Source organism: Phyllostomus hastatus, unplaced genomic scaffold (genome assembly GCF_019186645.2).
Source record: "Phyllostomus hastatus isolate PE091 unplaced genomic scaffold, TTU_PhHast_1.1 phas_scaffold_78, whole genome shotgun sequence".
In the NCBI taxonomy this organism is placed as follows: domain Eukaryota; kingdom Metazoa; phylum Chordata; class Mammalia; order Chiroptera; family Phyllostomidae; genus Phyllostomus; species Phyllostomus hastatus.
Window position 1 is genome coordinate 83,861,357 of NW_025334041.1, and position 12,717 is coordinate 83,874,073.

At 36.8% G+C, this 12,717-nt stretch overlaps 1 protein-coding gene across 1 annotated transcript; it reads left to right on the forward strand.

The window, feature by feature from the left end:
• The first annotated feature begins 1,103 nt into the window (after positions 1-1,103).
• GKN1 (gastrokine 1) lies at positions 1,104-6,125 on the forward strand. The gene is made up of 6 exons (XM_045826933.1): positions 1,104-1,208; positions 2,970-3,023; positions 3,112-3,249; positions 4,415-4,525; positions 5,078-5,225; positions 5,887-6,125. The coding sequence occupies exons 1-6, from the start codon at positions 1,197-1,199 to the stop codon at positions 5,979-5,981; spliced, it is 558 nt and encodes a 185-aa protein (XP_045682889.1). The 5' UTR covers positions 1,104-1,196; the 3' UTR covers positions 5,982-6,125.
• The last annotated feature ends 6,592 nt before the right edge of the window (positions 6,126-12,717 follow it).

The window sequence follows — 12,717 nt, forward strand, 5'->3', positions numbered from 1 at the left end:
CCATCTTCTTTAGAGAGGCTGAAAAGCTTGCAGATTCTCTAGTTCTTTTGGTCCCCAGGTGATGAGGCACAGTAGCATCAGTGAGACCAGGAATATCTTTTTTCCATTTTTTTACAATGACCAATTTGAGAACACTGGGATTGGCATCCACAGTGCAACCTCAGACAGATTTGTGCTTTTTCTCACCAGTCCTCCCTAGCCTATAACAGCAATGCCCCTTTCTCAACAGCAGGCAGACATGGTTGTGGGTCAAGACACACTGCTTTCCTGGGAAAACCTTTTTTGTTTTTCCCACCACTGATCCAAACCACATAACCCTTTCGTTCTTCACCCAGAGTGTCAGCAGCAACTTCTTGTCCTTATGCTTCTTATAAAAGGTAAAAAGTTTGTATTCATTATTTATTCCAATGAGCTTTAGGCAGCCAGTGGCTGGGAAACTGATGTTCAACTTCATGCTAAAGCAGTCTACCACCCCTGAGGTATTGCAACAAAACAAAATAAAACAAAACAAACAAACAAACAAACAAAAACCAAGAGGCATTCCTAAAATGAAATGACAAAACTAACTGGATGTAGTGGTCAGAAGAATGGGCTGAAGACAGCCCCCAGGGTGTCTAACCAAATGTATGGTACTATCATGGAGAGAGCTCAAAAGAGCAGAAAAGGGGATAGGTTGGTGGGGGTAGCTAATAGAACATGGTCAGCCTAAGAAAAACCATTACAATGAGCTCAGGTAAAGGTAAGAAGGTGAAGTCATTCCCACATTCTTACAGGAGCTGCTATCTGGAAGGCCCAGTGTGCCCACAGTTTCTCATCTGTGATCTTGTTTGATTTTAGGGATCATTTCTTCTCTGAATCTGAGTAATATCAATATATAAAATATCCACACCCATACTTCAGTAGTACCAAAAGTTATCATAAGTCATATTGAGTTTGTTGTGATATCTTCAACTTCAACAAATGATGAGTCAGGTTAATTCCATGTAAAAGTGCCTAACTAACCAGGCAGATAGTCCAAAGGCTTCTTGGTATAATGGATTGTGACATAGATGTGGGAAATGAAGAAAGATAAGGTTTTGACTCCACCTGGTCACACCTAGTTTGAGTAAAGCCAGTTGAGTACAAATATGAGAAGGCTTCTTGTCTGAGTCCATGCCTGCCTGCCTTCTCCACTCCTTTGCTTTGGTGAAGCCAAGATGAGGTTCACAGTGAGTAGAATTTTCCTTTTGAATTTACTACATTATAACAGGTGACTGTCAACGTGCTGAGCCTAAGGGCATCAGCTTCTTATGGAAATATCACCATAATGGAAAATTTTGGTTTAAAAAATTTCTCTGCTATTTTCATGGAATTGTGACCTTTATAAACATCTCTATAGAAAAGGATAGTTATTCTGGGATCAGACAGCTGTCTGAGCACCTTATATCACGCTGTCTTTAATAAAATTACTCTCCAGATCTCCTGATTTAAATCTGCACAGAGAGCACAATCCCTAATCCCTAGAAAATGTCTGATTTCCCCCCACATCTTACATTCCTCTTTTTACCAAACTTGTAAGTATATCCAGGCAAGATAAAAAGCATATTATTAAAACAAATGAGTGAGAACTTACTGTCACATTCTCTCCTGTCAAATGGATCTCCAAGTAAGAACAGTTTGCCTTGGACCCCGTCCATAGTGATTTATTCATGAAAACACCTGAAGCATAAAGCTAGTGCAGCATCTCACCTGTGGTTCCAGATAAAAAGCTAAGAGAGTAGCAGGCGGACTGCAAAATTCTGCCAAAGTAACTGTTATCTTGTATTTCTTATAACATCATGCATGGGGCTACAATCAGATGAGTACTTTCATGTTTGAACATAAAGTACTAAATACTAAATTTAAAAAATACTGAATTTTATTACTACTAAATACTAAACACTAAGTTTTATTACTAAATACTAAAATTTATTACTGCAGACTGCTTCGTAAGTGAGTATAAAATTATTATCTAGAAACAAGCTCCAAAAACAACAAAGTTAAAAATAAAGAAGGTCAGATCTGGATCTTCCCTAATTCTACCATGAACAAGAGTTATGCCTCAGCCAGTACGAACTTGGTCAAGTCACTTATGTGACTTTTGAAGCTCAATTTCCTCATTTGTGAAAGGACATCATTGTACTAGTTATCTCTAAAATTTCTTTCACCTCTTGACTTTTTTTTTTGGAGACTAATTTTTACTTCCTTCTTAGACTATCAGGAGAAAAATTAGGCAAATAAAAAAAAGCTACCTTGAATTACCAGTGCATTTCTCAAACAATTTTGTCCCTGGTGAGGGAAATGACAGCAGATACTCAGCACCAGACAACCTACATAAAGCTCTGTGTTCTGATGAGTAATATTGTGCACCCAGTGACAAGTGACTGAACCAGATACCTTGGGACAGTTATTGACTTCCCTTCTGCTATCCACACTTCACAGACAGCCAGGCATTCCATCCTTTGCTTCTCAGCATCGGTATTTGACCTGCTTCCTAATCTATTGCTTCTAAAAAATAAAAATTAAAAAAACCTCTTCTGCTGTTAGGAGGTCTATGAAAAGAGTAAAGCATTCATATCAAATAGGAAAATTAACTTAAATCATTTTCAGATGTGATTCTCAGAACTTATAACCATTTTCACATCATGTATGCTATTCACTTTCAAATTTATTTTTCATTATATTAACACTTTATTATATTTTTCAGAAGGCCTACATTAAGAATTCTAAAACTATTTATCATAATAGCATAATTACTATTAACCTACAATTCTACATTACCATTAAAAGTTTCTATGATTAAAACTATACAAGGTCAAAGAACCAAAAGACCACTCAGCAGAGTGGTAAAATTAGTAAAGATTTTTCACAAGCTTGGATAGAGAAAGAAGGAAGAGGACACTGTTTTGCCATGTAACTGGAAACCAATGTTACAATATTTATGATTTCAGATCATCTTTGCTGGACTTCTTGGTATACTCCTGGCTCCTGCCTTTGCTGACTATGTAAGTCTCATGTTTTAAAGGGTGTTACCAAAATGTATTTGCAAAGGAATGTGGTATTAAACTTTTATCAAATTCTTATGCATTTCAGAATATCAACATTGGTGATAACAACAACAGTGGTGGAAGTGGGCAGCAGTCAGTGAGTGTCAACAATGAGCATAACGTGGCCAATGTTGACAACAATAATGGATGGGACTCCTGGCATACGCTCTGGGATTATGAAACCGTAGGTAGCCAATATGCAATTTCCATTCTTTACAAATATAAGACTTCTTTTTTAACTAAAAAATGCCTATTAATCATAAACATTAAAAATAAACTCTAGCTCTGGCTGGAGTTGCTCAGTGGATTGAGTGCCAGCCTGTGAACCAAAGGGTCGCCAGTTCAATTCCCAGTCTAGGGCACATGCCTGGGTTGCAGGCCAGGTCACCAGTAGAGGACACAAAAGAGGCAAACACAAAATTGGTGTTTCCCTCCCTCTCTTTCTCCTTCCCTTCCCCTTTCCTTAATAAATACATAAATAATATCATTAAAAAAATAAAAATAAATTCTAACTGTACATAAGCGTAGTTATAAGTAAAAGTGCTTATTTTATCCACCCAGTTTCACCCCCCAGATATAGCTGCTGTCAGTAAGCTTTTCCACAATCAGTTAATATTCAAACCAATGAACAGTAATGAGGACCCACTAGGTTCAAGGGATTTCTGGTGCTATATGACAAGTATGAACATCCTTTTGCTTTTCCTGCAAGATACTTTCTGCAATGCTGAAAGACTATCACAACAATACTGCTGCCCAAACATAGCCTTTCTCATTCTATCTTCAATTTCCTTTTAGAAAGAAAGAAATTGACATTTCACCTATAATTCAAAGGGACCAAAGGAAATGCAAATGGTAGTGATTGGTAAGGGAAGCAAGAAACACTTGGCTCTGGTTAGAAGACCCAAGTGTGCAATTACCAGCTCTGCAGTTAACAAACTTTATACTTTAAAAAACCAACTCTTTATGGTTTTAGTTTTATCATCTGATCAATTAGAAAATGAATTCCTATCTTATCTGGCTTCCCAAAATGTAAAGATCAAAGGAGATTAAAATGTGATAGAATTTTAGTTTATTTCAGTAAAACAGACATATGTAAATGACTCTTACCATGCTAGAACCTGAAGATAAAGCAACAAGTTTTAGACACTCAGTTTTTGCCCTGAAAGAGTTTGCAGTTTATCCCTAGAAATATTAGTGATTAATATAATTGCAAAACAGGGCCAGATCCTCCACTCTTATCCCAGTTCACCACGACCTCAGAGTTCCATTTCCTCTGCTGATGAAACTGATTTCTGATGAGAAAGCCCCTCGAAGAACCTGCTCTTCACTGTCTACCACCTTCCTAACAGGGCTTTGCTGCAATCAGAGTCTTTCACAAGAAGACGTGCATTGTGCACAGAATGAACAAGGATGCCTTGCCCTCTCTTCAAGCCCTTGATGCCATGGTCAAGGAAAAGAAGGTAAAAATAACTCTTTTTATTTTTGTCCAGAGCAGGTCTTATGACTTTCAGTAAATAATGAGGTCATAATTATTCCCGCTTTACCACAGTAGTGTGCAACACAAAAGAGGAAGTGGAATGGGTAAGTGTCTGAGGAGAAGCGGCTGGCACCACATTCAAATGCTGTGGCTCACACCTGCCCCTCACTGATCAATGACTACCTTTCATTGACCAGGGAGAGAAAATAAATTAACTGCATTCTCAGAAGCTGGTTATTATATAGCTCAATCCAAGAAATATAAGATAACCAAGCAAGGCCCAAACTTCAGAATAAATTTAACCTCAGATTTGTGCTTTTGTAAGAAGCTGAGGTTTCAAAAACAGCTAAATCCATTCGGACACTTAGAAATTCTCAGTTATACATGGTTGTAGTTGGTTTTTATTCATTTTAATATGGAAAAATTATAGCCAAGCAATACTGCCTGTGTGTCTTGCATACAACTCTCAATTCAACAAACCATTGGACTTAGCATTCATTCCCCCTCTTTCTTTCTCCGTCTTCTCCATACACAGTTTCAGGGTGAAGGACCAAGGGGACCACCTCCCAAAGGCCTGATGTATTCCATCAACCCCAACAAAGTCAACAACCTGGAGCAGTTTGGAAAATCCATCGTTGGCATGTGCAAAGGGGTTCCAACATACATGGCAGAAGAAATTCAAGGTCAGTAGCCTTCCCACTGTGGCACTTCAAATGAGTGCCAGTGGGATTGTCGGATTACTCTCAGATGTGTCCACAGAAAACACCATCTACTCAGAGATGATAATCAAGGCCAATACTTACATAACACTTGATCCCTGCAATGTACTGTTCTACATGATTTAAGTGTGTTAATTAATTTGCTCCTAAAAGAGGAAATTGAGTTACAGACAGAGGTCACAAAACTCTTGCCTGGGTCAATCCTAACCATTTTGGCTCTAGATTCTATGCTCTTAAGCATTCTGAAAGACACCTTTCAAGGCAAAACTAGAGAATATTCAAGATATATTCAAAGAAATACATTAGTGACTAAATGAAAGGACAATACCAATAGAATCTATTGATTTTTTTATTGCTCAAGTAATCACTCAGTTTCTGGGCATCTAAAGAATAATTCTCAAAATCAAAGTATCCACCTAGGAACGAAACCTAACAGCAACTTTCCAGACCCTTGAATAAACTGATTTAATTTTGATAGCTAACTAGCTAGATCTTGAAATTGTTGCAGAGCTAGTTTAGAAACTGTGTGACATCCCCTTCTCCCTGCCCCTTACCCACAACCCCACATTTCCCCAAAAGTCCTTGAAAAGACATTGATATTGTTTTTTTTCTTTCTTTTTGTCAGGGGCAAGCCTATTTTTTTACTCGGCAAAGTGCTTCAATGTTAATGTACTCTGGGTTGTAAATATTTCCGTATGTGGAAGTACAGAAGAAAACTGAAAAAGATGTTGCTATGGATTTAGTCATAAAATATTCTATGCAGAAAAATGTGGGTTCTAATGTTTTCTGTCATCTCATTCTGAAATATTTTCTCCTAGTTATGTCTGGTTTCTTTAAGTTTCAATAAAACTATTTAGCACTGAATTTAGTTTAACCTAAAATTCCTTGTAATTTCCATTTGATCAAAAGTGCAATGTGGTGATAGCAAGTTGTCAAGGTTCATTAGACCCAATATTCAGGAACTGGCTCTTATATAGAACTCCTTTAGATGCTTCAGATACTACTAACCACAGCTCTGGGAATGGTTCCAACACCATCCGACTGCTCTGAAGACTGCTCTATAGTTGATGTGCACAGTAGTATTTCAGATTAGCAAGGGTGGAAATTCACTCCAAGTAGCTTAAGCCAGAAAGGGGGTTAATGGAAAGGATATTGAAGCTTCTAAAATAATCTGAGAGTAAGAAAAGCAGCTGGTATCAAAGAGACGGGAGCCAGGAACTATATTGACACCAAGACCCATGTCTCCTTCTCTCTCCCTGAAGCCATATGTTAGCTCTGCTCCCTCCTAAATTCTGCTTTCCCTTTCTTTCCATCTTATGAATATCCTTTTCTGTACTCATGGCAAAAGATGGCAGGACAAAAATGTTAGCCTCATCTTTCATGTTGACATATCTTTCCAGTACAAGAAATAATGTCTAATACTTTTGAATCTCAATTCCAATTTTCGTTGACCCTGTTTGGTTCAAAAATCCATGACCTTCACACTTTTGTGGCCAGGAAAGTGAAGTCAAACAGTCCACATACAGCAATGGTCTCTCCAGTGAAACAGAAAGATCTCAGAGGAAATACAGAGTCCCAATGTTATATATGAAAATAAGAAACTACGGTTAATTTTTAAAAATTTCTGTGATACATTTTCTTTCCTAGATGCCATGAAGGATATCTAATCCATTCCCACATCTTCAGATGGGATATTCCATTATATCCCTATCAAACAAAGACACTGATTTCCACCATTTGAAATGTTATTATTTACCATCCTAACTGGGAGGAAATTATAATAATTTTCTTTAGCCTGAAGCAATTTCTTGCTGTTCACATGAAATGTACTACCAGTGTAGTAGAACTTCCAAAATATCCTGAAGCCATGAAATATGGAAACCTGTCAAAACCCCTCAAAGATCAAAGTCTTAGATAGTACCCTGCTGTGAGTAAGAAAGAACTAGAACTGTGACCCACAAATTGGATACAGTGTAATGTGACTGATTTTGGGAACTGGTGAATCCCATGTTTCATATAAGAAATATTTAATCAGAATTTCAGGATAAGAAATTAAATTCACTAGGAAGATAAAAATTCTATATTATATATACCTATCATAATATGTGAAGAAAAAATTGTAAGAATTTCAAGAGAATTTAACCATCTCACTAGACTAAGGATTTTTAACACACATCTTTCAACAAGTTGTAGATGAAACAGTTGAGAATATAACTTTTTAACACAATTAACAAGATTATTTTAATGGATATATAGAAAGAACAATGGAGAATACATATTCTTCTTAAGCATATATGGGATATTTATGAATATCATCACATGCTGAGGAATAAATCAGATCTCAAAAAATTTCAAAGACCACATTTCATAAAGAACACATTTTTCTGACTTCAATTAAAGACAGAGTAAATATTTTCCTCCAAATAAATCAAAATACCTTCATTCGTTTTGAAGTTGGGCAACATATTTTAAATAACATGAGTCAAAGAAAAATTCATGATGAGAAGTAGAATATTTTTTCAACACAGCATTAATGAAAGCACTTCATATCAAAATTTGTGAGTAGCAGCTATAGCAATTTATAGTCTTAAATGTCCATTTTATAAAAGGAGAAAGTGTAAAAACTGAGTCAAGCATTGAATTCCAAAAGTAAGGAAAGAAGCATAAAATATTCAAAATAAAGAGAAGGAAAGAAATAATATGGACAATATCAGAAGTTAATAATATAGAAAACAAGTACACAACAGCAATGCTCAACAAGTTCAAAAATTGGTTCTTTGGAAAAGCAGAAAATTGACAAACTTTAGGTAAAATTGACCATAAATAAAAAGAGATGAATTACAAGCAATCCTAGGAACAAAAAAAGAGTAGTAAAATATAGATGATATATTAAAGTGTCAATAACATGGTATTATAAACAGCTTTATGTCAATACATTTGAAAGCTTAGGTAAATTGAATTCATAAAAAACTAACTTACTAGATTGCACTCAAGAAGAAATATAAAGACTTAATAATTCTATAACCAGTAAAATAGTTTAGAAGTTTAAAAATTTCATACAAGAAAATTCTATACCAAGACAATTTTTACACTGAGATTCAATAAATACTGAAAATATAGATTACTCTAATTTCATAAAGCTATCAAGTGTATAGGGGAGAAAAAAGGAGTTCCCTCTAAGTCATTTCATAAGAACATTATTAACCCAATTTCAAAGCTTGACAAGGATCGTATGACAAAGGAAAAGTACAAGGCAATCTCTGTCATGAATATGGATACAGAAGATCCAAGATGGCACCAGAGTAGGTGCAAGCTACATGAACCACCTCCGAGGACCAAACTGGAATTACAACTAAATTAAAGAAAATTCACACTGAATAACCAACTTAATATTAGCTGGAGAGAAGCCTTAAAACCAAAAACTTGGGGGAAGAAACCATAACACCTCAATGCCACACCCTCTTCCAACCATGTTTTTTGACAAGGTCTGAACATGGAAAGAGGGCATTCAAGGAATCCATCTTCCTGGAAGAGAGCGTGGCATACAAAGGGGGGTGGTAATTTTTCTGGGGATTGCTTTTAATAATTTCCTTGCTAATATTAATCATGGTCTTACTTTGTACCCTGATTCCCATAAGAACAGGCCATGAGAAGAGAGAGGCTCGAAAAGAGTCAATGATTGATTTTGAGGGAAATTCTGAAGGGACAACTAGTTCTCCCTAGATTATTGAATAATGCCCAGGTTGTTTTAAATAAGGTGTTTATAAATTTGAGTAAGAAATTATCCCTGATTGTTCCCATAAAAGAATTCATTAATCAGTTACAATAGGTTGAATTACTGGCGGACTTTCCCATGCCTGTTCCTTACCCATAGATACAAAGAGTTTTTCAAGAAAACAAGAAAAAAATTATATAGACCCTTACCCACAGCCCAGGGATACCCCTGGGTAGCATATTAGATTATTGGCAAATTATGGTATCCCCCAAAAGGAGCTAATAGTCTCCAGAGGGTTCCAGATCCCCCATTTCCTTATACAGGAGCATGTAATAAGGATGGCATTAGAATGGTCAATAAGGATGAAGTTCAAGTGCCTTATGATAGTCTAAATTTCATGGAAAGGCTAGCTCAAAGCAGACCTCCCTGGTGTTTATTAACTAAGGAATAAAAAGGTTTTATTATAGCTGAATTTCCTGTTTATCTCTCCTTACATGTTTGTTTTGGTAATTAAAAGGTGGTGGGATTATTAGATATACCTGTATCTCAGGTTTATTGATTTGCATAATTCCAATGAAGTTGTATAAAATAATTTCTTGACCAGAGAATAAAATCCCCTCTAATGAAATAGCCCCTGAATGTCTAAAAGTTGTTGGAGTAACAGCCTCGCCTTTACCTTGAATAGGAATATATATCAAGTAGAATTAGACAGGCAAAGAAATAAGAAAAGCTGGTTAACTATTATAAATTAAGCACATAGAAACAGTTACCAGGGAGTTAGAGTCCATGGTACATAGAGAAATATTTTAGACAGAAAAGGTAAATAGGTAAGTTAGACATCACAAAGGCCTTATAATAAATTTCCTATAACCTCTATTCAATTTAGCGTATCCTTTTGCCCCATGACAAATTCTGAGAACTTTAATAAACAATAAGACATTCAAACTTTGTATGTACAGTTATTTCTAATTGTCTGATTTATGGCTCTCCTGGTTAAAATAATCTTTGTTTAATATAATTGAATCTATGGGAATTTTGTACTTTTCCTGGTTACCTTTGTATTAATTTTTTTCTGCTTTACCTAATCGCAAATGTCAATCACTGCTAAAAATGAAAGTATAAAAATCTGCTTGTACTTGCAATAAACGGAACAGAGCATCACTGTCCTCTGAGGCGTGTTGTCATCTGTCTCCCATTGCCGACGCCTTACCCACCTTTGAGAAACCCCTGGACCTAGCTGCGGCTGGACCATGGCACCTCAATGAGACTGGTAGGAAGTGCAAAGGTGCAAGAGGGCTAGGTGGGCTCACACAAGCAGCAGCTGAAGTTCTGGAGGGATATTTCAGCAGCCAGGGGAGGGTTTCCCCTGAGAAGTGTGAGGTCAAACCCCAAGTTGGGTGCTTAGCTTATAGCACCACAACCAGGAAAGCAACCCAAATAACATCTGGCTGTGAAAAGCAATGTGGTTTTTGTCAGCAGGGTAGATGGCTAGAGATGCAAAGAGTCTCTTGAAGGGCCAACACAGAAAATTTCATTTGTAGTCAAAACTTGTAAAATTTTATTCTTACCCTGAGTTTCGGCAGAGAGAGGGCAGAGCAGACTAGAGCCACGTGAAGAGTCTGGAGTTGGTGGCTCTGGCAAAGAGCTGAGGGGTCAGCTGCGAGGATCCTGTGCTGAGTCATTCCCCATTCTTGCAGAAGCCATCTTTCTCAGGCAGAGTACTCCCATCCTTGCAGCATCAACCTGGGAGAAATAGCCCCACCCACAAGAATCCCTCTCACCCCACCCTGTGGAACTGAAGCCCAGCTGCTGAGGAGTACAACTGGATGCACTGTCAGTGATTAAGACTAACAGAAAGCCTGCAGGCAGAAGCAGATCTCTGGGAGCCTTGATACTTTAGCTGACCCTTCCCTGGGCCCTGTTCTGATAAAAGCTGGCCTTGGTGTGAAGCTTGGTTCATTCTCCACACACCAAGGCCCAGCAGAGGGAGCCACAAGATGTGACTCGTTGACACCTCCAAAAAGGGTGCCCAGGACCAAGCACAGACAGTGTCCGACATAGTACTACACCAGAGTCTTTGCAGATCTACCTAAATTATGTAAACAACAAAAAAGAGACATCCTAACTGAGAAGACAAAGAAACATACCCTAATGAAAGTACAAAAGAATTCTCCAGAAGAGCTAAATGAAATGGAGGCAAGGAATTTATCAGATATTGATTTTAAAATGATGATTATAAGGATGATTAACAGTATGAAAAAAGACAGAGATACCATAAAAAGAACCATATCTGAACCATAAAAAGAACCATAAATTAAGAATATAATATCTGAAATAAATAATACCCTGTAAGGAATAAACAGTAAGTTTAATGAAGCAGAGAATCAAATCAATGATTTGGAAGACAAGGTAGAAAAAATAAAAAACAACCAAGCAGAGTAGAAAAAAAATTAAAAATAAGGAGAGTTTAAGAAACATTTGGGACTACATGTGCATAAAACATCCACATCATGAGAATACCAGAAGGAGAAGAGTATGAACAAGGGATCAAGAAACTATTTGAAGAAATAATGACCAAGAACTTCCTTAATCTGGTGAAGGAAAGACACATAAACCAAGAAGCAAAGAGAGTCTCAAATAAGATAGACCCAAAGAGGCCCACACCAAGATACATCATAATTAAAATGGTAAAGTTTAAAGACAGAAAAATAAATTTACAAGCCACAAGAGAAAAGCAGTTAGTTATCTACAAGGGAGCTCCCATTAGACTTCCATCTGATTTCTCAACAGAAATATTTTTGGCCAGAAGAGATAAGCATGAAACATTCAAGGTGATGAAAAAAGCAAGGGCCTACACAAGGCTACATTACCCAGCAAGGGTATAACTCGAAGAATAAATAAAGAACTTCCAAGACAAGAAAAAGCTAAAGGGGCTTGTTATCACCAAGCCAATATTACTACAAATATTGAAGGGCTTCCTAGAAAAAGAAAGGAGAAGGAAGAGAAGAGGGAGAGGAAGAAGAAGAAGAAGAGGAGGAGGAGGAGGAGGAAGAGGAGGAGGAGAGGAAGAAGAGGAGGAGGAGGAGAAGAAGAAGAAGAAGAACAACAACAACAACAACAGAGGAAATTAGTAAAAAGATTAAATGGCAATAAATATGTATCTATCAATAAGTACTTTAAATGTAAATGGTTTAAATGTTCCAATCAAAAGACATAGGGTACCTGAATGGATAAGAAAACAAGACCCATATATATGCTGTCTCCAAGAGACCCACCTCAGAATGAAATGTGTACACAGACTAAAAGGAAAGGAATGGAAAAAGATATTCCATGCAAGTGGAAAGAAAAAAGCTGGGGTAGCAATACTTATATCTGACAAAGTAGACTTTAAAACTCAGGTTATAGCAAGAGACAAGAAGGACACACTACATAATGATAAAGGGAGCAATCCAGCAAGAGGATATAACCCTAGTAAATATTTATGCACCCCACATAAGAGCACCTAAATATGTAAGGCAAATCTTGATGATCATAAAGAGAGAAACTGACAGAAATACAATCATAGTAGGGGATTTTAACTCTCCATTGATTTCAATGGATAAATCTTCCAGACAGAAAATTGGCAAGAAACAGCAAGCTTAAATGACACACTAGATCAAATGTATTTAATTGATATTTTCAGAATATTTCATCCCAGAGCAACAGAATATACATTTTTTCAAGTACACATGAAACATTTTC

What these genes read in the sequence shown, in the direction of transcription:
- GKN1 (XM_045826933.1), top strand. An exon ending in CGCTCTGGGATTATGAAACC is followed by an intron (nt 3,250 to 4,414) that starts GTAGGTAGCCAA and finishes CCTTCCTAACAG; the next exon opens with GGCTTTGCTGCAATCAGAGT. An exon ending in CCATGGTCAAGGAAAAGAAG is followed by an intron (nt 4,526 to 5,077) that starts GTAAAAATAACT and finishes CTCCATACACAG; the next exon opens with TTTCAGGGTGAAGGACCAAG.